This window comes from Nyctereutes procyonoides, unplaced genomic scaffold, assembly GCF_905146905.1.
Source record: "Nyctereutes procyonoides isolate TBG_1078 unplaced genomic scaffold, NYPRO_anot_genome, whole genome shotgun sequence".
Taxonomy (NCBI): Eukaryota; Metazoa; Chordata; class Mammalia; order Carnivora; family Canidae; genus Nyctereutes; species Nyctereutes procyonoides.
Window position 1 is genome coordinate 53,512,625 of NW_026575131.1, and position 25,055 is coordinate 53,537,679.

General features: G+C 43.5%; 1 protein-coding gene across 1 annotated transcript in view; it reads right to left on the reverse strand.

Moving 5' to 3' along the window:
* Positions 1–25,055, reverse strand: part of ADGRE1 (adhesion G protein-coupled receptor E1) — a 61,369-nt gene that overhangs the window by 18,363 nt on the left and 17,951 nt on the right. Inside the window, 10 exon segments of the mRNA XM_055344811.1 lie at positions 2,015–2,098; positions 3,262–3,350; positions 4,526–4,663; positions 9,188–9,307; positions 9,426–9,458; positions 9,461–9,580; positions 12,189–12,335; positions 16,370–16,507; positions 19,564–19,713; positions 21,302–21,448. Of these exon segments, the coding sequence (XP_055200786.1) occupies positions 2,015–2,098; positions 3,262–3,350; positions 4,526–4,663; positions 9,188–9,307; positions 9,426–9,458; positions 9,461–9,580; positions 12,189–12,335; positions 16,370–16,507; positions 19,564–19,713; positions 21,302–21,448 (1,166 nt within the window).

A 25,055-nucleotide genomic window follows, 5' to 3' on the forward strand; every position in this document is an offset into this window, starting at 1 on the left:
GTGAAACCATATGATAATTGTCCTTCTCTGATTGGCTTATTTCACTCAGCATAATAAATCCTTTTTAAAAAATCATGAAAAGAACTTCAGTGAAAACTGGTGAGAGTACAACTTGAGAGACGTTCATTCTGGAGAAACAGGATGCACTGAGTTCTGTAGCCATATCTCAAGTGCAAGGTATGAGTTTGGGGTCCCTCCCCACCAACACAGAAAAATCTCAGGTGGAATCATCCCGCAAAAATGTGGTCCTCAATTCTATGGCTAAGGAGACCTCATTAAAACTCCCTTTGAAATGTGAAATCTATTTTCACCTGGGAACATTATTTTATTTCCTTGGGAAAGTAAAGAATTGATAGGCAAATTAAGACTTCATTGTGTTAACTTTCAATTTTGAAGGTTTTATGATCTTTGGCATAATCTGGAAAGTGGTGGTTGAAAGGGTTTAGAATAATTTGACACATTAGAGAAGCTAACTGATTATCCACGTGATTTCACTGCAAAGCAATTAGATGTGTGATAAATGTGTATTTAATATGAACCGTGTAAGAGAACACAGCTGTTGATAAATGGGTTTGAACATTTAAAAAATCTAAATTATTATATTTATACATTTTATTATTTGGATTTATATTCCCTTGAAGGCACACCAACTTCACCTTTTAGGTTTGTAAATCTTTCTCAGTAGGTATTTGAAATTTGGAGGGAAATAAGAATATTTGTAAACATAGTCTAAAATGAGGGAATCTAACGAAATTTGTAAAAATGGCTCATCACTTACGGAAATTTAATCTGAAAACCCTATTTGTGAATGTACACTTGATGAATAAATGTGTTATACCAATAAATTAATTTTAGTCAAATTACAAATGAAAGTATTATTCTTATTTTGGTATAAAACCAACCAAATTTATTAATAAATTAACAACAGCTACAGTTGTTAAGTCTTTAAAAAAAACTAGGTTTAAAATCTACCATTGCAATCAACAAATAATCCCAGCTTTAGATATTTATCATGGAGAAATGAAAAATTTGGGACACATACCCCAGATAGACATGCAGACACACAAACACTATGTGAATGTTTATAGCAGCTCTACTGATAATTGCCCAAAGTTGAGATGGGGCCAGGAGAAAGGGGAGATGGTTAAGTGGAAACAACTCAGATGTTTTTCCCAGATGAATGGATAAACTGTGGTACATCCATAAAGTGGGATACTACTCAGCCATAGAAAGGAATAAAGCACCCACATGTACTTTAATGTGGGTGAACCTTAAAAATATTACACCAATAAAAAATAAATTTATTATTTAAAAAATATATATTACACTCAGAGTAAGAAGCCAGACACAAAAGACTATATTTTGTAGGACTCCTTTTCATAACACATCCAGAACAGGCATGTCTACAAAGTTGGAAAGCAGATGAGTGGTTGCCAGGGGCTCGGGGAGCGAGGAATGAGGAACAGCTGCTTCATGGGCATAAGTTTCCTTTTGGGGGGATGCTGGTGGTAGTTACACAATGTTGTGAATGTAGACAGTGTCACTAACAGTTATTTAAAAAATAAGAATTGGAACTCTTGATCACAAAGGCATTATGCTGAGTGAAAGAAGCCACATCCTGTGTGATTCTATTTATATAACATTCTTGAAAAGACAAAATTCTAATGACAGAGAAGAGTTGGGGATTTACGGGGGCTGGTGGTGGAGGGAGCATCTGACAATAAAGGGGAAGCCCAAGGGAGGAAAAGAAACTGTTCTATGTTCTGATTGTGGTGGTAAAATCACCTATCATCTATGTTCTGATTGTGGTGGCTACATAGGAATCTATTTAGGTAATAAAAGTCATCAAACTGGACAGAGAAGGGCAATTTAACTGTATGTTAAATTTTAAAACCTTACAACTATATAACAAATTAAATGTTAACCCATTAATTAGAAAAAGGACTTTCAGTGCCCAAAGTGTCCCCCATGTTATTCGAAGCTTGAAACACAATTACAAAGACTTTGCTGTTACCTTCAGAGAAACCACGGTGCTTCTGTTTTCACAGGCATTGTCCAGAATGTTGAAGGTGGCATTCATTAGTGTGCAGAAGGAACCCTGTGCCCCAGAGGAGGAGAATGTGTGAGCACTGATCCATCAATCCCTCAGCACGTCAAGTATACAAATTGGCCGTCCAGCCCACCATATGGGCTCCTAAGGTGTCCAAGAGGCTCTAGAATTCTCAGGAAAATAGAAACTCACCATTTGAGCAGAATTGGAGCCACCTCTATCTTCAATGAATAAAAGAAACAAATGCAAAGAAACAGCAAAATGACTTAGAGGGGTCAAAGATGGCGGAATTCGTGGGGAAAAAAAAACAACCCTAGTGGTCCAAATGGAATATTATTCAGCCACAAAAAGGAGTAAAGCATGGACACTTGGTACAACGTGGTGAACCTTGAAAGTACTGTGCTCAGTAAGAGAAGCCACACACACACACACACACACATCATGTACTGCATGATTACATTTATATGAAATATCCAGAAGAGACAAACTGAGGAATACAGAGAGAAGATCTTCCTCACCACAACTCATTCACAAAACAACAGCAGTGGTCCAAAGTGCATGGGAATTCCAAAGCTAATTTATAAACTCATATCAAAAATCATGACATCAATTCCTGAACATAATCTTGGAGGCTTTAGTCCCCAAAACAACTTCATTAGAGCATTAAGACATCCAAATTCCTCTTTGCCTGGCTCTGGGACTGTGAATCACCCCTCCCACACCATGCAGACATAGTACCAGCACTCTCACTGGTAAGGAGACTCCAGCATCCTTTCTTCTTTCAGTAAAAGAGCTCCCAAGTTTAAGATAGACAAATGTCTTCCCTTCTCATCTTTCCTTGACGTCAGATATAAGCAGAAGTGACACTGGGTTATACTTTTAAAGAAAAGAACTATGCCTTTCACCTCCCCCTCCCCCCTGTCCACCAGCCGAAATGCAGATGTGATGGCAGGGTCTGGAGCAGCCATCTTGGACCACAAAGTGGGAGGCTTCTGTTGATGATGGCAGAGCATTTACGGAGCCATCATATCAACTCTACGCAGTTGACACTCAGGTTGTTACAAGGAGAGAAATAAACTGCTATACAATTTAGGTCACCATTATTTTGGTCTTTGTTAAAGCTGCAAAACAACATCCTACCTGAGTGGCTTCTAGGAACTTCTAGAAGTTCTTCTAGGAAACTTAAGCTAGGAACTTTCAAAAATACTTACGTGTTCAAGCTCTACGGATGCTCCCACTTGGCATAGCTGGACCCACTCATTGTCTGGTATCACATCTTCTTTACACTTGAAGGGAATCCCTAGGAAGAAACCAAAAACAACCAAATTAAAGCTCAACCACAGCAAGCTATGATTAAAAGACAAGTCTGATTTCATTACCCCCTGCTTCAAATCCACCCATTACCATATTATATGACAGTGGAAATGAGCAAACCACAGCTACACACTGAAACATCAGGGACTCTGAGAAGCAGGATACCGAGTGAAAAGAGCAAGTCAGAAAAGACGATACAGAGCACAATGCCATTTTTATATTGCTCCAAAGCAAACAAAACCAAGCAAAGTAATGTTTAGAGAAACATTCATGGGGGGGGGCATTTTTTAAGTAGGGGCATTATAAACAAAAAGTTTCAAGTAGTCCCCTCTGGGGAAGACAAAACGGAGATCTGATAATGGGGAAGGAACATGCAGGAAACACATGGCATTGATAATGTTCTAGTTCTCATGTTGGTAAGGGCCTCAGATGTACCCATTTTATAATGACACTTCATTGCCTCCATAGAAACTACCCCTATTTTTAATGTATCAAGTCATCCACAAATTTAAAAACTTAAACCTTTCACAGTCCTTCATTGTTCTCAACAAGAAAAAAAAAAAACTCTAAAACTCTTCACATGGCTCACCAGTTCCTGCAGGAACTGACCTCTGCCCACATTCTCAGATACACCTAATGCCATTTCCCCTAGCCCTCTTTCTGCCTTAGCCTCAGAGCCTTTGCACATGCCACAACCTGGCACACTGAGATCTCCACCCTTTGTCTGGATAATTCCTACTCTTCCTTCAAGCTTCAGCTTAAATATCACTAGCCCAGAGTATATAAAATATCTCATTACTCACATTGAAGCACAGTATAATTTTTGTGGAGTCACACTGATTGTGCTCACTAAATAATTATGTGTGTGCTCTCTGCTCCTTCCCTAGACTATAAACTACATGAAGGTGTATTTCATGTCCAATATATCCAGGATTAAATCCTCAGTTTCTAGTGCTGGGGCCTGACGACTAATTAATTAGTAGAAGCCCCAAGAATAATTTATTCATTGATATAATTAATGAGGGAATAAATGCATTAGAAAAGAAAAAATTGTGGATGAGGTAAGGGTAAGAGGAAGATTCAGAGTTTGCAAAGATTGAGGATTTCACAACCAAACCAAGACACAGATTCCACTATTAAGGGACACAAGGAGATGCTTACTTTTGCAGGTGAAGTTCAAGGAGCCTCCTGGATTAGGACGAAAGCCCTCAATGCAGCTACAGCTGTAGGAGCCCAGGGTATTGGTGCAGACAGAATTGGGGCCACATGGTGATGGATCTTGGGAGCATTCATCAATATCTGCAAAGAACTTGAGAATATCAAACAACCCAGAAGAACCAAGAGATATGTCTTTCCGAGGATGTTCAGCAAACCCTCCTTTCACCTCTACATTTGACTTCTTGGTCTGTGAAGCTCAACTGTCCATTTCTTGGTGTAAAGCCAAGAGACCAGGTACAAAAGTAGCTCCCAGGGCTGTTGGTGCAAGTTGCATTGGAAAGGGCACATGTGAGGGCACCTGGGGTGGCTCAGCGGTTGAGCATCTGCTTTTGGCTCAGGTCGTGAACCAGGGGTCCTGGGATCAAGTCCCGCATCAGGCTTCCCCTAGGGAGTCGGCTTCTCCCTCTGCTTGCCTCTCTGTGTGTGTCTGTGTCTATTATGAATGAATAAATAAAATCTTTTTAAAAAGGAAGGGCACAAGTGAAGGCACTCATCAATATCTGCAGGGTAGAGAATGGGCATGAGGCAGGTGGCTAGCAATCCTACAAAAGTCACATTTCCAAGGCACGGAGTTGTCCTTAAGACATGGTGTCCCAAGCAAGGTCATTTCCCAGAAATCTCTGCATCTACATGGGGCCACGTGACTGGTTTTCATTTAGAGAAGGGGAGTGAGTATGACGTTTGTCACTTCTGGACCAAGGTGGTACAAAGTAGATGTCCCTTCTGTCTCTTTTCTCACCACTGGCTGAACCAGCGATTCCAAAGTCATAAGTGATATAGGAACCAACAGATGTGAGGAAAATGGATCCCTTATCACCATGTGGAGAAAAGCTGCCCACTGGCCAGGTATGTCTATATTGGATGGTAATGAGAGTCAGAAATTCTTTTTTAATTTAAATTCTTGTTAAGCTAATGATTCTCAACTGAGGGAGGCTTGCCCCCTGTACCCCTGCCAGGGGACAAGGACAATATCTGGAGACATCTTTGGTTGTTTGACTGGGCCAGGGTTAGAGGGTGTACTATTGTGATCTAGTGGGTAGAAGCCACATATATTGCCAAATATCCTATAGCGCCCAGGACAGCCCTCCACCACACAGAGCTATCTAGCGCAGAGGATCACTGGAGAAGGGAGGGAAAACTGAGCGAGAAGTCATCAGAGAGGGAGAAAAGCCATGGGAGACTCTTAACTCTGGGAAACAACCGGAGGGCTGCTGGATGGGAGGTGGGTGGTGGGATGGGGTAATTGGGTGATAGGCATTAAGGAGGGCACCTCATGTGATGAACACTAGGTGTTATTATACACAAGTGACATATGTAACACTACATCTGAAACAAAGAGTACTATATGTTGGCTAATTTGTATTCAAATTACAAATTTGAATACAAAAAAGGAATTATCTAGCTCAAAATGTCAATAGTGGCAAAGTTGAGGAAACCTGGCAACTAATACTAGTTGATGCCAGGTCACTGAGACAATAAGGAGTTACCTCTCCCTCTGGAGGGTTCTGAGCCATAGAGGATATATGGAATAGAATGTCCTGGGGGAAAAAATCAGGAGGGAGGTAAAGGCCGAGCAGGCAGGAACAATTCTATTCTCCTAGGATGTAGGTAAAGACAGAGTTGAGGCCACAAAGAGTTGAGTTCCTGGCACATTTGTCCACATCTAAGCAGAAAAGTGGTCTAAGTCAAAAGGATGAACCATGCCAAGGCCTTGGCAATGCATAGCCCCACCCTGCCTGGAGCCAGTGAGTCTCCTGGGATCTGCTCACATCCTCTTAAACATTGCTGAAAGGAAGTGCAAAAAGGCATGTCTGTGACCCACACAAATCTCCGGATGAGGCTCTCTAGAAGCTTGGGATAAAATCCAAGCTCCTCATTAGAACACGGCAGATATCAAGAGTCTGGTCCCACCTAAGCTCACCTAGCTCATCTTTCTCTTCTAATCCCTTAGTCATTCCTGATCCAGATTCATTGACTACCAGTAGGTTCATGAAGTCTCCTTCTCATGCTCCCTCAGGCCTGAACCCACTTGCCCCACTCTGTCCTTAATACATATCAATTCCTTTCCAAGGAATCACTACATCATCAGTAATAATAATTGAGAGGCGTCTAACTGGAGGCATAGAGAGCATGGACAGGTTGGGCTCAAAGCCTGGCTCTGTGCCTGTTCGTCGTGTGTTCCAGGGGGCCGTGGACTCAGTTAGGTCTCCCCAAATTCATATGGTAAAGCCCTAACACTCAGTGGGATGGTGTTCGGACATGGGCCCTTGTAAGATGATTGGATTAAGATGAGATCTGATAATAGGATTAGTGCCCTTAAAAGAAGAAAAGGGAAGTTTTCAGGCTTCTTAGGCCTGGGAAGAGGCTCAGGAATGAGACATCTCCCCAGACTGTCTTGAGTCAGAATCTGGGAATTTGAGGATTAAGTCCATGCTGGCCCTATGCAATCCCCCATGCTGGGTTGCTGGACATTGCAGCCTCATTTGGAGGCTGAAATTGCATGATGGTTAGAGCACAGAGTGTGAAGTCACACTCAGCACAGTGTAGATCATGACTCCCCTACTTCCTATCTATTTGACCATGGGAGAGTTGCTCCACCACAGAGCCTCCACCACAGAGACTCAATTTCCTCATCTGTAAAATAGGTATAAAATACACTGACACCATCAGGTTTTGGGGAGGACAATGGATACAAGAATGGAAAAGCTTAACGCTTTCTGGGATCCAGTCTCCAGGCCTCTGTACCTGCTGTTTCCTCCTCCTGGAACACCAATCACCAGAAATCCAATATTCACTCCACCATGCCCTTCACATCTTTTCTCAAATACCAGCTTCCCAGCATAGCCTTTCCTTACCACTCTATTAAAAAGTAGAAACTCACCTCCAGCTCTCTCTCCATATCCACCTTTCCTGCCTTATTTATCTTTATTTCCTTCAAGTATTCTTGGCACATAATATGTTCATGTATTTATGTTACCATCAATCTACCCAACACTAAGTGATGAGCTCCAGGAGAACAAATAGCTTTTCCTCTGTTATTCACTGCTGTATCCCTAGATTAGTGTCTGGCATATACTAGGTGCTCAGGCATGAGACTAAATTCTGGCTCAACATATACAAGCAGAGGGTGGCAAATAGCTCCAAAGCGTAATGACCATAGAAATGGCTATCCTCCTTGACTCTTTCCTGTACCTACACCATGGGATGCAGATGGTGCACTGAGATGTGACTTTGCCACTACTCTTCTAAGATGTGGAGCTTGCTTCCCCACATCTTGAATCTAGCTGGCCTATACTTGTACTGGCCAATAGAATGCAGCAAAAAATTATGTGGTGTCAGTTCGAAACTTAGACTTTTAGAGGCATATTTGCTTCTGCTCATACTTTGGGCACCTTGCTTCTTCCATATGAACAAGCACAATACTAGCCTAAGGAAGAATGAGAGAAAAAGTTGACAAGAGAGGGATTATCCCAGAAAACCCTAGTGACATGGGAGGCAGCCCAGATGAGTTGAACCAAGCTGACCCAAAGCTGCCCACAGACATATGAACAAGCCTATGAGAGACCCAAAGAACTGACCATCAGAGCCCAACCCAAACTTCCAATGCACAGAATAGAAAGCTAAACAGATGGTATTTTTCTAGCCACAGACCTTCAGTTGTTACTCAGCAGTATCTAACCACTATGAATGGATCAGAAAAATTAGAAAGGATTTCCAGTATTTCTCACTCCAAGCCAAGGGTATGTGATAAGGGCTTGGTCACTCCGTGCCTTGCTTGACGGAGTCACCCTCTCTACCAGTGAGCATGGATAACGCTAGACTGCACCAACTTAGGAAGATGGAGCCCTTGTATCTTGTGTGAATATTCTGGCTGCAGTTTGGAGGATGGATTCAAGGAAACAAGACTAGAGGAAGGAAAAGCCCAGTGAGGAGGTTGCTAAAATAATAGTTGACCCCAAACCAGGATGGGGAAGATGGAGGGAGTTAAGACATATTTAGCAGGTAAACTCCCTAAGATATGATGACTGCTAATATGGAGGGGTGTGCGGGTTTGGGGAGTCGAAGGTAACTATCAGGTCTTGAGTCCAATACTTCTTAGGAAAAAAATCTGAAATTTGAGTCTCAACACCTCCTAGGACAGAGATTCTCTACCTCAGAACTACTGGCATCTGGGACCAGATTATTTTTGGGTGTAGAAAAGCTGTTCCATGCATTGCAGAGTATTTAGCAGAATCTCTGGCCTCTCCTCACTAGATCACAGTAGCACCCACAATGCCTTTGAACAATACCAGTTGTGGCACTCAAAAAATGCCTCCAAGCATTGGCAGAATCACCTGAAAGGGTATCACTGCAGGGACAGATCCCTATATTACTCACAAGTACTGCCAGACCCACAGCTTGTCTCAAGGTAGGCCTCAGCAAGACTTCAAATCCTGGCTCTTCTAGTGAACAGCTGTGTGTCCTTGGGGAAGTCACTTCAATACTCTGAGCCTTGATTTCCTCATCCCCAAACAGAAGATCATAATCCCTACCACACATGATCATCAAGTGAGGTGGTTCTTAATGGATTAAGTAGGTAAATAAAGAAAAGCAGGACCTCCATACCTTCACAGATGGAGTTGTGAGCGAAGAATCCAACCTGGCATCTGCACTTGTAGCTTCCCAAGGTGTTGATACACTCAGCATGCTCTTGGCAGACCCCACGGGAGAGGCATTCATTGATGTCTGAGGAGCAGTGGAGGAGAGTGAGCAGACCCAAGATGGTGTGTCTAGGGTGAGAGGCATATGTACCCAGCTCAAGAGAGGTCACTGTCCCCCAGAGACCCATGCCTGAGAGCATTACCTGTGCAGATGAAACGACCTGGATTTCCGAGATCCATTTATTTCCAGTGGGAGAAGAGAAACCAGGCCAACAGCTGCACTTGTACCTCCCCAGAAGGTTTTCACAGACTGAGTTGGGACCACATGGTGGGGGGCTTTGAGAACACTCATCTATATCTGGATCCAGAAAGAGGTGGAGTTACAAAATTGCCTTATCTTGTGTAGCACATTGTTTTTCAAGATGGCAGAAATGATGTCTGCCATGCTGTATGCCCTTCATTCTATGTGTATTTGTAGTCCATCCAGCAAGCAGTGGAGTCTGTATTCACTCCCCTTGTATCTGAGCATGATGGGACTATGAGGCTGGTGACACTAAGTCATAAAGATACCATGCACTTCCTCCTTGTTCTCTCGGAACTTGGCCACCATACTGTGAGGAAGCCCAACCAGCCATGGAGAAACAACTTATGAGAAGAAGAACCAGAGCTTCAGCCCTCAGCCCTGGTGGGGCAGACAGCCCAAGGCCAGCACCAGCTGAGCAGCCATGTGAGTGTGCTCTCTTTCAGGTGGATCCTCCAGCCCCCACTTGAGCCAACTCAGCTGACACTGCATGGAACAGAGACAAGCCACGTCACCAAACTCAAACAAAATGACAGATATATCCATGAGCAAAATAAATGATTGTCCTTGTTTGGATGTACTAAGCTGGCAGGAGTTCTGCTACTCAGCAGTAGATAAAGAAGAAGTAGCTTAAAAAGAACTTAAAAAGCCCATAGAGCAATTTACTCAGTGGAGGGCCCATAAAATTGTGCAGTCGTGGTACGGTGGGGTGGTCCAGCCCCAAGTCTCCTTCAGCCCTGCTCTGCCAAGTCATCCTAAACCCTTGCAACATCCATGGCATGCAAATACAGCTTCAAGGTGAGTTTCTTATAGCCTCTCCCAGAAAACTGGGCCTCTCCTACACAGCAATCTGGAGCTGCCACTGTACATCAGGATCAAACCTCAGGAATGTTCGTTCCACCTTTCTGTGAAGTAGTAAAACATTAGGAACCAGCGATAAAGGCTGATTAAATCTGGGGTTGACATAAAGAATAAGGAATGTGTTCCTTCGTTCCACAGATATCACCTGACTACTCACTAGATATCAGGCACCACACAGGATAAAGTACATGAAATCCTTGCTGTGGGATCCATACTTTGCCAGAGGTGGAATGTTGATTTGAATCCAAAGTTTGAAACAAAGGCCCATCAGGACTACTGAAGCTTACTGAATAACCCATAAATTGTAACACCAAAATAAAGAGGGTTTGGGGCTCCAAGGGAACTACAACAATAGAAACCAATTATCTTCTTCAGAGACCAGCAAACTAGCTTGTGAGGCAAATCCAGTCCACTGCCTGTTTGTATAAATAGTTTTATTGGGACAAAGCCACATCATTCATTTATTGGGACAAAGCCATATCATCTATGGCTGCTTTCCCACTACAACTGGGGTATTAAAGTTTCTGAGACAGATCCTATGGCTTGCAACCTCCACAATATTTACTATTTGGTCCCTGGCATAAAAAACCTGGCTGACCGCTGGTCTTATTCAGAGGTGACAGTCAGATATTGACTGTTGAGGGGAGAATCAAGATCTAAAAGGAAGAAATGCAGACAAAGAACTTCAATCTTTCTAGGGACTATCTCAATTCACATGAGTTATGCTAGTGATACTTCCTGTATATGCACATAGCATACGTGACTGCATTTAATTTTCCCAAAATCCTTTGATGTAGTTATTATTCTATAGTCACTCTACAGATGGGAACATTGAGGCTTAGAGTGGGTAAATACCTTCCCCCAACAGCTTACAACTAGATGACATGATTCAGAGATTGGTGTTAGATTCTGCAAGATGTGGGTTTGGAGGCCAGTTCAACCACATGACCATGAATGCATCATTTTGGGGCTCCAAGCAGTTTCCTCATCTGTACACCAGAGATTATCATGACGCCTGCTCTCAGTTTCATGTAAAAAACACAGAGAGAGACACCTGGGTGGCTCTGCGATTGAGAGCCTTGCTTTGGCCCAGGGGGAGAACCTGGATTACCTGGATCTAGTCCAACATCGGGCTCCCTGCATGGAGCCTGCTTCTCCCTCTGTCTATGTCTATGCCTCTCTCTCTCTCTCTCTCTATCTCTGTGTGTGTGTGTGTGTGTGTCATGAATAAATAAATTAAATCTTTTAAAAAAAAATGCACAGAGAGCCCTCCACAAGGGACCAGGTACTCAGTGAATGCTAGAAATTTTTGTTTTCTGCATGGAGAGGCAATGAAAAGGAGTTCTCCCAAAATGAAAGCAGCTGCTATTTCTGCATATAAACAAATAGCATGGTTTTTACTTTTATTTCCATGCTAACGCCAGCTCCGAATCATTAGAAGTTTTAGAGCAGGAATTGTTGTCATTATAGAAAAAGAAAGGGGGATCCCTGGGTGGCGCAGCGGTTTGGCGCCTGCCTTTGGCCCAGGGCACGATCCTGGAGACCCAGGATCGAATGCTCCCGGTGCATGGAGCCTGCTTCTCCTTCTGCCTGCGTCTCTGCCTCTCTCTCTCTCTCTCTGTGACTATCATAAATAAATAAAAATTTAAAAAAAAGAAAAAGAAAGGAAAAAATGGTCAGGGAAGGAGAGAGGGAGTAAATAATGTTTGGGGGAAAAGAAAGAGTACGTACATCCACTACCCCACCAGCTTCCACCCGATTTTCCTACAAAATGCTGGAGGGTTACGAGGTTGCATGTACTCACCTGTGCATGTCACTCCTGGGTCTTTAAAGTGTTCCATTCCATTGCTGGACAGAAAACCTCGTTTGCAAGTGCAGTAGTAACTATCCGAAGTGTCAGTGCATTTTGCATAAGCTGGGCACGTGGTGGTATCTGCACACTCATTCACATCTGGGCAGCACAGAAGGAAGAAGTCAGGTTAGAGCCCCAGGGTGGGTTTCCAGAGGAGCATGAGAGAGTAAAGGGGACTGTCTTAGGCTGAACTATCTCTGGAAGACCTAAGCCTTGGTCCCTGGGAATGTAACCTTATTTGGAAATAGAGTCTTTGTAGATATAATTAAGACCTCCATGAGGATGTGTAGGAGGCCCCTTAGTGGGATAAGAGATGTAGGATATCCCTTAATCTGATATGATGATGATTTTTAAGAAAGGGAAAAGAGGCACATGGACAGCTCAAGGACAACAGCACCTGGTGACAGAGGCAGAGACTGGAGTCATGTGGCTAAAACCAAGGAACACCAAGGATTTCTGGCCACACCAGGACAAACTCTCCCAAGAGGCTTCAGAGAAAGCATGGCCCTGCAGACGCCTTAATTTCAGATTTATGGGCCCAGAACGGCGAGGGAATAGACTTCCCCTTCTTTTAAGCCCTCTGTTTGGTGGCAATTGGTTATAGCAGCTCTGAGATACTGCTCAATGCTGTCAGGGACCTTGGAGACTCTACACCTCTGCTGCTCCAAGAGTATTTCATGGGCCAGGAGCACCAGCACTGCCTGGGAGTTGGTGGAAACGCAACCTGTCAGGCCCCTCCCCAGAACTGATGAATCAGAATCTGCATTTTTACAAGACCCTGGGTGATCTGTGTACACAGGAAAGTGTGAAATGCAGTGACGTGGACACCTGCTACTCCAAAGGGGGTCCTCAGACCAACAGCATCTGCCTCCCCTCGGTCCCAGGTCTGGAAAAAGCAAATGCTGATGCTGCTGGTCAAGAAAGAGGCCTGAGATTCTGTGTTTCTCACAAGTCCCTGAATGAATCTGATGCTGCTGGTCCATGGACCACGCCATGGGCATGAGACCTCTAGATAGAAGAGTCTGAGACTCAAAATTTCAGCCTTTGAAGCACAGAAGACCCAGGTTCAAAACAAAAACAAAACAAAAACCTCCAGCAGTAAACCATCAAGCAGAGAACAGCAGTCCTTCCCCAGACCACATCCCCTACTTCCTTGTAGTAACATGACTTCCAGTTAAAGACTGCATTCTCTGTGTGTCCTGAAGCTAGGTGTGGCCCGGTGGCTAAGTTCTGCCCAATGGGCATGCACAGAAGTGATATGCACACTGTTTGGCCATGCTCTTAGAGAATAAATATCTTCTCTACTTCCCCATCCTCTTCCCCCTTGGCTGAAACATGAACAGAGGAGGCTGATCTATCCTCCACCATGAGAATAATGGCTTGGAAAACCACATACTGAGGGATAGAGAGGCAACAAGTGGAAGGCACCTGGGAGCTGGGATGATCTGGGCAGCCCTGTCACCCTGTTCCATCTACAGTTTGCAGATTTATGAAAAGAATCAATGCCCAGAAGTCAGTGGCATTTTTATACACTAACAATGAGACTGAAGAAAGAGAAATTAAGGAGTCAATCCCATTTACAATTGCACCCTAAAGCATAAGATACCTAGGAATAAACCTAACCAAAGAGGCAAAGGATCTATACCCTAAAAACTATAGAACACTTCTGAAAGAAATTGAGGAAGACACAAAGAGATGGAAAAATACTCCATGCTCATGGATTGGAAGAATTAATATTGTGAAAATGTCAATGTTACCCAGGGCAATTTACACATTTAATGCAATCCCTATCAAAATACCATGGACTTTCTTCAGAGAGTTGGAACAAATCATCTTAAGATTTGTGTGGAATCAAAAAAGACCCCGAATAGCCAGGGGAATTTTAAAAAAGAAAACCATAGCTGGGGGCATCACAATGCCAGATTTCAGGTTGTACTACAAAGCTGTGGTCATCAAGACAGTGTGGTACTGGCACAAAAACAGACACATAGATCAATGGAACAGAATAGAGAACCCAGAAGTGGACCCTGAACTTTATGGTCAACTAATATTCGATAAAGGAGGAAAGACGATCCACTGGAAGAAAGACAGTCTCTTCAATAAATGGTGCTGGGAAAATTGGACATCCACATACAGAAGAATGAAACTAGACCACTCTCTTACACCATACACAAAGATAAACTCAAAATGGATGAAAGATCTAAATGTGAGACAAGATTCCATCAAAATCCTAGAGGAGAACACAGGCAACACCCTTTTTGAACTCGGCCACAGTAACTTCTTGCAAGATACATCCACGAAGGCAAAAGAAACAAAAGCAAAAATGAACTATTGGGACTTCATCAAGATACGAAGATTTTGCACAGCAAAGGATACAGTCAACAAAACTAAAAGACAAGCTCCAGAATGGGAGATATTTGCAAATGACGTATCAGATAAAGGGCTAGTTTCCAAGATCTATAAAGAACTTCTTAAACTCAACAGCAAAGAAACAAACAATCCAATCATGAAATGGGCAAAAGACATGAAGAGAAATCTCACAGAGGAAGACATAGACATGGCCAACATGCACATGAGAAAGTGCTCTGCATCACTGGCCATCAGGGAAACACAAATCAAAACCACAATGAGATCCCACCTCACACCAGTGAGAATGGGGAAAATTAACAAGGCAGGAAACCACAAATGTTGGAGAGGATGTGGAGAAAAGGGAACCCTCTTACACTGTTGGTGGGAATGTGACCTGGTGCAGCCACTCTGGAAAACTGAGTGGCGGTTCCTCAAAGAGTTAAAAATAGACCTGCCCTACGATCCAGCAATTGCACTGCTGGGGATTTACCCCAAAGATGCAGATGCAATGAAACGCCTGGACACCTGCACCCCGATGTTTCTAGCAGCAATGTCCACAATAGCCAAACTGTGGAAGAGCCTCAGTGTCCATCGAAAGATGAATGGATAAAGAAGATGTGGTTTATGTATACAATGGAATATTCCTCAGCCATTAGAAACGACAAATACCCACCATTTGCTTCAATGTGGATGGACCTGGAGGGTATTATGCTGAGTGAAATAAGTCAATCGGAGAAGGACAAACATTATATGGTCTCATTCATTTGGGGAACATAAATAATAGTGAAAGGGAATAAAGGGGAAAGGAGAAGAAATGGGTAGGAAATATCAGAAAGGGACACAGAACATGAAGACTCCTAACTCTGGGAAACGAACTAGGGGTGGTGGAAGGGGAGGGGGGGTGGAGACTGGGTTACAGGCACTGAGGGGGGCACTTGACGGGCTGAGCACTGGGTGTTATTCTATATGTTGGCAAATTGAACACCCATATAAAATAAATTTATAAAAAAAGCTGCAAATACAGAGAAATGAGCACAGGAAAAAAAAAAATGTCCTTCTAAGAGCTAAATTTCTAAGTTGTTGTTTGGTTTCTGTGGAAACAGTCAAAACAACATCCTAGCCAGTCCAGCTCTGGGACAAGTGATTGCACCTCCCTGGACCTCAGTTTGCCTGTTTAGCTCCTCACCGTCACATCCAGTGGGTCCACAGGCCCTGCTGTTCTCTGTCCAAGGAGCATTTGGCATCTACCTGATTTTCTCTATCACCACGGCTATGCTTGGTACAGCTCCTCCTCTGGATTCTGCATCCCTAAATCCTCCATTGTCCACTGCAATCTCTTCTCCACATAGTAGCCATCTCTGAACACATATTTGATCATCTACCCCTACCGCTGCCTACAGTGCTGCCTGTTGCACTCAGAATTCAAATCCAAATCACTTAACAGGACCCACAAAGCCCCAGGCACCAGACCCAACCATATCTTTAAGCCTCGTTTCCTCTTACTCTCAATGTCCAGGACTTCCCACTGCAGGGCCTTTGCTCGTGCTCTTCCCTTTGCCTCTGCTCATCTGGCCAGCTCCTATTCACTCCTCAGGTCTTGCCTTAGTATCTTTCCCCCAAAAAAAGCCTCCCCTGACACCTCAAAATCTACATGCGCTCCTTCTTTATGACAGTTATCTTAAATATAGTTGCTTTTTTGTATCATTAGCTTTTTAATGATCATTTTCCCCACCACACCAAACCCAGATTGATTCCATTGTGAAGGGACACTAGGAGATGCTTACTTTGGCAGGTGAAGTTTGAGGAGCCTCCTGGATTGGGACGAAAGCCCTTATTGCATCTACAGCTGTAGGAGCCCAGGGTATTGGTGCAGACAGAATTGGGGCCACATGGTGATGGATCTTGGGAGCATTCATCAATATCTGCAAAGAACTTGAAAAAATCAAACAACCCAGAAGAACCAAGAGATATGTCTTTCCGAGGATGTTCAGCAAACCCTCATTTCACCTCTACATTTGACTTCTTGGTCTGTGAGCTTAGCTGTCCATTGCTTGGTATAAAGCCAAGAGAGCAGGTACAAAAGTAGCTCCCAGAGCTGTTGGTGCAAGTTGCATTGGAAAGGGCACATGTGGGAACACCTGGATGGCTCAGCAGTTGAGCATCTGCTTTTGGCTCAGGTCATGAACTTGGGGTCCTGGGATCAAGTCCCACTCAGGGTTCCCCTAGGGAGCCTGCTTCTCCTTTGCCTGCCTCTCTCTCCATGTCTCTGTGTCTATCATGAACGAATAAATAAAATCTTTTTAAAAAGGAAGGGCACAAGTGAAGGCACTCATCAATATCTGTAGGGTAGAGAATGGGCATGAGGCAGGTGGCTAGCAATCCTACAAAAGTCAAAAGTCAATCCTACAAAAGTCACATTTCCAAGGCATGGAGTTGTCCTTAAGACATGGTGTCCCAAGCAAGGACATTTCCCAGAAATCTCTGCAACTACATGGGGCCACATGACTGGTTTTCACTTAGAGAAGGGGAGCAAGTATGACATTTGTCACTTCTGGGCCAAGGTGGTACAAAGTGGGTGTCCCTTCTCTCTCTTTTCTCACCACTGGCTGAAACAGTGATTCCAATGTCATAAGTGATATAGAAACCAACAGATGTGAGGAAAATGGATCCCTTATCACCATGTGGAGAAAAGCTGCCCACTGGCCAGGTATGTCTATATTGGATGGTAATGAGAGTCAGAAATTCTTTTATGTTAAGCTAATGATTCTCAACTGAGGGAGGCTTGCCCCCTGTACCCCTGCCAGGGACAAGGACAATATCTGGAGACATCTTTGGTTGTTTGACTGGGCCAGGGTTAGAGGGTGTACTATTGTGATCTAGTGGGTAGAAGCCACATATATTGCCAAATATCCTATAGCGCCCAGGACAGCCCTCCACCACACAGAGCTATCTAGCGCAGAGGATCACTGGAGAAGGGAGGGAAAACTGAGCGAGAAGTCATCAGAGAGGGAGAAAAGCCATGGGAGACTCTTAACTCTGGGAAACAACCGGAGGGTTGCTGGATGGGAGGTGGGTGGTGGGATGGGGTAATAGGGTGATAGGCATTAAGGAGGGCACCTCATGTGATGAGCACTAGGTGTTATTATACACAACAAGTGACATATGTAACACTACATCTGAAACTAAGATGTACTATATGTTGGCTAATTGAATTTGAATATAAAAAAGGAATTATCGGGGATCCCTGGGTGGCTCAGTGTTTGGCGCCTGCCTTGGCCCAGGGCACGATCCTGGAATCCCAGAATCGAGTCCCGCATCAGGCTTCTGGCGTGGAGCTTGCTTCTCCTTCTGCTTGTGTCTCTGCCTCTCTCTCTCTCTCTGTCTATCATGAATAAATAAATAAAATATTTTTTAAAAAAAGGAATTGTCTAGCTCAAAATGTCAATAGCAGCAAAGTTGAGGAAACCCAGTGTATTAATGCAAGTTGATGCCAGGTCACAGTGACAATAAGGAGTTACCTCTCCCTCTGGAGAGTTCTGAGCCATAGAGGATATATGTAATAGAATGTCCTGGGGAAAAAAATCAGGAGGGAAGTAAGAGCAAAAATTTTCATATTCCTATATCAGTTCACAAAACAGGAGGATAAAACCGGCAAAATCGACTAACGGCCTGTGCAAATGCACTGGGCTTTACCATGGAGGGTTGGAAGAAATCCTTATGATATGAGTATAGACTAATTTGGAGATCTCAAAGGACAGAAGAATGATCCACAGTTAAGGTACAGGGAAGTGGTTTTCCTCCTGGTATAACAGAAAACATCTCTAACCAAAGAGTGCCTGTCCTTTAATAGTGAGCTCTCCACTTACAGACTCATTTAAACATCCAGGAGGTGAACTCTCATCAGAAATAGCACAAATGGGAGGTGCCTGGGTGGCTCAGTCAGTTAAGCACCTGCCTTCAGCTCAGGTCATGATCCCAGGGTTTGGAATAAAGCGCCTGCTTCTTCCTCTCTCCCTCTGCCCCTCCCCCAAGCTCATGTCCTCTCTCTCTTTCTCTGTCTCTCTCAAATAAATAAAATATTCTTTTTAAAAAAATATTCTTTTTCACACTAGAAAAAAAGGAAATAGCACAAATGGAGTTTATATTTTGCATATGGAGCTGGACTAGGTGCATGGTTTTCCAAACTGTATTGACTGAGAAAACCTCCCTTCATGCAAAGTGAAACTTGTTGAGTAGGTAAAACAAATAAAAGCAGTGATAATTGGACTGGAATGGGGTCCTGAAAAAATGTCTATGAGCCCAGAGTGCTCTATTAATTTATATAAGGTCCCTTTCAAATGTGCCTCTCTATTGTCCTGCCTCTAACAATGTCAGCAGCTGGTGAAAATAATGAGAGAAAAGAAATAGAACATTTTTTAATGAAAAGAAGCATGCATTTCCCCTGGGGGTCAAAGAACATAAGACATGTTCTGCAGTAGAGTAGATCCTCCAAAGATGGCCACCATCAATTCCTCCACTTCCTGTGTGCCCTTCTTGCTTCCCCAGTCAGATAGTGAGTTAATTCCCCCTTCCTTGGCATCTACGCTAGCCCCATGATTGTGACCAGGAGAATGAGGCAGAGGTATGTTCTGTGACTTGTAAGCACAAGTCTTATAAGAACCCAGAGTTTCTGCTTTCTTCCCCTTGTACATTCCCTTCCTGAAAACCAGCTTCCATGATCTGAGGAAGCCCAAGAAACCATGAGGACGGGCCCATGAGGGAAACTGAGGGGCCCAGCTGATCTCCCAGCCAGAGACCGGCACCAACTACCAGTCATGTACACAAGGCCATTTTGGACCGGGCAACCATCCCAGGGCCCCCAGAAAACCCAAGTGGTCAGCCAACAGAATCGTGAGCAAGCACAAAGCAGTGGGAAGCCACTACATTTCAAGGTAGTTTGACAGCCATTGAAAATTCTCAGCATGGCTGAGAGCATTACCTGTACATATGAAATCTTCTGGTTTCTCAGGAGTCCAAACAGCAGGCGAAAAGTACCCAGGCAGGCAGGAACAATTATATCCTCCCAGGATGTTGGTACAGACAGAGTTGAGGCCACAAATAGTTGAGTTCCTGGCACATTCATCCACATCTAAGCAGAAAAGTGATCTAAGTCAAAAGGATGAAGGATGCTGAGGCCATGGCAGCGCATAGCCCCACCTTGCCTCAAGCCAGTGAGTCTCCTGGGACCTGCTCACATCCTCTTAAACACTACTGAAAGGAAGTGCAAAGAGGCATGTCTGTGACCCACACAAATCTCCAGATGAGGCTCTCTACAGCTCTGGAAAAAAACCAAGCTCTTCATTAGAACACAGGAGACCCCAAGAGTCTGGTCCCACCTAAGCTCACCTAGCTCATCTTTCTCTTCTAATCCCTTAGTCATTTCTGATCCAGATCACTGACTACTGGTAGGTTCATGAAGTCTCCTTCTTTGATCCCTCAGGTCTGAACCCACTTGCCCCACTCTGTCCTTAATACATCTCAATTCCTTTCCAAGGAATCACTACATCATCAGTAATAATAATTGAGAGGCGTCTAACTGGAGGCATAGAGAGCATGGACAGGTTGGGCTCAAAGCCTGGCTCTGTGCCTGTTCGTCGTGTGTTCCAGGGGGCCGTGGACTCAGTTAGGTCTCCCCAAATTCATATGGTAAAGCCCTAACACTCAGTGGGATGGTGTTTGGACATGGGCCCTTGTAAGATGATTGGATTAAGATGAGATCTGATAATAGGATTAGTGCCCTTAAAAGAAGAAAAGGGAAGTTTTCAGGCTTCTTAGGCCTGGGAAGAGGCTCAGGAATGAGACATCTCCCCAGACTGTCTTGAGTCAGAATCTGGGAATTTGGAGATTAAGTCCATGCTGGCCCTATGCAAGCCCCCATGCTGGGTTGCTGGACATTGCAGCCTCATTTGGAGGCTGAAATTGCATGATGGTTAGAGCACAGGGTGTGAAGTCACACTCAGCACAGTATAGATCATGATTCCCCTATTTCCTGTCTATTTGACTGTGGGAGAGTTGCTCCACCCCAATGGAGGCTCAATTTCCTCATCTGTAAAATGGGTATAAAATACACTGACACCATCAGGTTGTTGGGAAGACAATGGGTACAAGAATGGAAAAGCTTAACGCTTTCTGGGATCCAGCCTCCAGGCCTCTGTACCTGCTGTTTTCTCCTCCTGGAACACCGATCACCAGAAATCAAATGTCTCACTCCCCCATGCCCTTTATATCTTTTCTCAAATACCAGCTTCCCAGCATGGCCTTTCCTTACCACTCTATTAAAAATAGACCCTCACCTCAAGCTCTCCCTATCCAGCTCCTGCCTTATTTATCTTTATTTCCTTCAAGTATTCTTGGCACATGATATGTTCATGTATTTATGTTGCCATATATCTACCCAACACTAGGTGATGAGTTCCAGGAGAACAAATAGTTTTTACTCTGTTATTTACTGCTACATCCACCATCTCTAGAATCATGCCTGGTGTATACTAGGTACTCAGGAAGTATTTGTTGAATGAGTGAGTGAATGAATGAAAGAAAGAATGAGGGATTATTGACATTGGCTTGGCAGGTGAGGGCTGTAGGCTTGGCTAAGACTCATCCTAATCCCTCCCATACCAGAGCTGTCTTGGCAAAAAGACTTGGACCTCGTTTGCCAACAGACTCCTTCCACCTACCTCCACATATCTCTCTGGAACCCAGGAGTCTCTTCTTTCCACCACTAGATTCAAATCCTACATTGCAGACACAAGAGTAGCTTCCAGGACTGTTGTGGCAAGTGGCATGCTCTGGGCAAGTTCTGGGATCAGCACATTCATCCACATCTGATCAGTGGAAATGAAAACCCAAGTCAAAAAGGTGTTTCCCCACACCTTGAATCTAGCTGGCCTATGACTTTCACTGAACAATAGAATGCAGCAGAAATGATGTGGTGTCACTGCTATTCAACATAGTACTAGAAGTCCTAGCCTCAGCAATCAGGCAACAAAAAGAAATAAAAGGCATCCAAATTGGCAAAGAAGTCAAACTCTCCCTCTTCGCAGATGGCATGATACTCTACATAGAAAACCCAAAAGACTCCACCCCAAAGTTGCTAGAACTCATACAGCAATTCAGCAGTGTGGCAGGATACAAAATCAATGCCCAGAAATCAGTGGCATTTCTATACACTAACAATAGAGACTGAAGAAAGAGAAATTAAGGAGTCAATTCCATTTACAATTGCACCCAAAAGCATAAGATACCTGGGAATAAACCTAACCAAAGGGGTAAAGGATCTGTACCCTAAAAACTACGGAACGCTTCAGAAAGAAATGAGGAAGACACAAAGAGATGGAAAAATACTCCATGCTCATGGATTGGAAGAATTAATATTGTGAAAATGTCAATGTTACCCAGGGCAATTTACACATTTAATGCAATCCCTATCAAAATACCATGGACTTTCTTCAGAGAGTTGGAACAAATCATCTTAAGATTTGTGTGGAATCAAAAAAGACCCCGAATAGCCAGGGGAATTTTAAAAAAGAAAACCATAGCTGGGGGCATCACAATGCCAGATTTCAGGTTGTACTACAAAGCTGTGGTCATCAAGACAGTGTGGTACTGGCACAAAAACAGACACATAGATCAATGGAACAGAATAGAGAACCCAGAAGTGGACCCTGAACTTTATGGTCAACTAATATTCGATAAAGGAGGAAAGACGATCCACTGGAAGAAAGACAGTCTCTTCAATAAATGGTGCTGGGAAAATTGGACATCCACATGCAGAAGAATGAAACTGGACCACTCTCTTGCACCATACACAAAGATAAACTCAAAATGGATGAAAGATCTAAATGTGAGACAAGATTCCATCAAAATCCTAGAGGAGAACACAGGCAACACCCTTTTTGAACTTGGCCACAGTAACTTCTTGCAAGATACATCCACGAAGTCAAGAGAAACAAAAGCAAAAATGAATTATTGGGACTTCATCAAGATAAAAAGCTTCTGCACAGCAAAAGAAAGTCCACAAACCTAAAAGACAACCTACAGAATGGGAGAAGAAATTTGCAAATGACCTATCAGATAAAGGACTAGTATCCAAGATCTATAAAGAACTTCTTAAACTCAACAGCAAAGAAACAAACAATCCAATCATGAAATGGGCAAAAGACATGAAGAGAAATCTCACAGAGGAAGACATACACATGGCCAACAGGCACATGGGAAAATGCTCCACATCACTGGCCATCAGGGAAATACAAATCAAAACCACAATGAGATCCCATCTCACACCAGTGAGAATGGGGACAAGTAACAAGACAGGAAACAACAAATGTTGGAGAGGATGTGGAGAAAGGGGAACCCTCTTGCACTGTTGGTGGGAATGTGACCTGGTGCAGCCACTCTGGAAAACTGTGTGGAGGTTCCTCAAAGAGTTAAAAATAGATCTGCCCTATGATCCAGCAATTGCACTACTGGGGATTTACCCCAAAGATACAGATGCAGTGAAACGCCAGGACACCTGCACCCCGATGTTTATAGCAGCAATGTCCACAATAGCCAAACTGTGGAAGAAGCCTCGGTGTCCATCAAAAGTGGAATGGATAAAGAAGATGTGGTCTATGTATACAATGGAATATTACTCAGCCATTAGAAACGACAAATACCCACCATTTGCTTCAATGTGGATGGACCTGGAAGGTATTATATTATGCTGAGTGAAGTAAGTCAATCAGAAAAGGACAAACATTATATGGTCTCATTCATTTGGTGAATATAAAAAATAGTGAAAGGGAATAAAGGGGAAAGGAGAGAAAATGAGTGGGAAATATCAGAAAGGTAGACAGAACATGAAAGACTCCTAACTCTGGAAAACGAACTAGGGGTGGGGGAAGGGGTGGTGGGCGAGGGGTGGGGGTGACTGGGTGACCAGCACTGAAGTGGCCACTTGACGGGCTGAGCACTGGGTGTTATTCTATATGTTGGCAAATTGAACACCAATAAAAAGTAAATTTATATAAAAAAGAAAATATCAGTGAGGGTGACAAAACATGAGAGATACCTAACTCTGGGAAATGAACAAGGGGTAATGGAAGGGGAGGTGGGTAGGGGGTTGGGGTGACTGGGTGATGGGCACTGAGGGGGGCACTTGGCGGGATGAGCACTGGGTGTTATGCTATATCTTGGCAAATTGAACTCCAATAAAAAAAATTTTTTTAAAGAAATGATGTGATGTCAGTTCCAAAATTAGATTTCTAGAGATTTATTTGCTTCAGCTCATTTTTATCATTCATAATGATATTGATGGATCATCCCTGATAACCCCCTTCATGGGAGGTCACCGGCTGAGATGCAACACGCTGACCCATAGCTGACCACAGATATATGAACAAGCACATGAGAGACCCAAGGAACTGACCAGCAAAGCCCAACCTAAACTTCCAATGCACAGAATAGAAAGCTAAATAGATGGTATTTGTTTCTAGCCACTGACTTTCAGGGTAACTTGTTACTCAGCAGTATCTAACCGCTATAAATGGATCAGAAAAATTAGAAAGGATTTCCATATCTCTCACTCCAAGCCAAGGGCATGTGATAAGGACTTGATCACTCCATGACTTGCTTGATGGAGTCACCCTCTGTACCAATGAGCATGGAGAATAGTAGTACTGCACCAGAATCAGGAAGATGGAGCGCTTGCATCTTGTGAGAATATTCTGGCTGCAGTTTGAAGGATGAATTCAAAAGGACAAGATGAGAGGAAGAGAAAGCCCAGTGCAGAGGTTGCTAAAGTAGTAGTTGAGCCTGAACCAAGATGGGGAAGAATGGAGAGTTTAAAGACATATTTAGCAGGTAAATTCCCTAAGATATGAAGACTGATTTAATATAGACATGGGAGTGGGGGTAAAGAGTCGAGGGTAACTCTTAAGACTCCAGTCCAATACTTTTTAGGAAAAAATTCCTAAGATTGAATCTGAGCAACTCCTAGGACAGAGTTTCTCTACCTCAAAACTACTGGCATCTGGGACCAGATTATTTCTGAGTGTAGAAAAGCTACTCCATGCATTGCAGGGTATTTAGCAGTATCTCTGGCCTCTCCTCACTAGATCACAGTAGCATCCACAATGCCCCTTGAATACCACCATTATGACACTCAAAATGACTCCAGACATTGCCAGAAACTCTTAAGAGGATATAACTTCCAGGACAAAGCCATTCGTTACATTCAAGTACTACTGCCTGACCCACTGCTTGTCTCATTGTAGGCCTTCAGCAGGACTTCAAATCCTGGCTCTTCTAGTGAACAGCTGTGTGTCCTTGGGGAAGTTACTTCAATACTCTGAGCCTTAATTTTCTCACCCCCAAACAGAAGATCATAATCCCTACCTCACATGACCATCAAGTGAGGTGGTTCTTAATGGATTAAGTAGGTAAATAAAG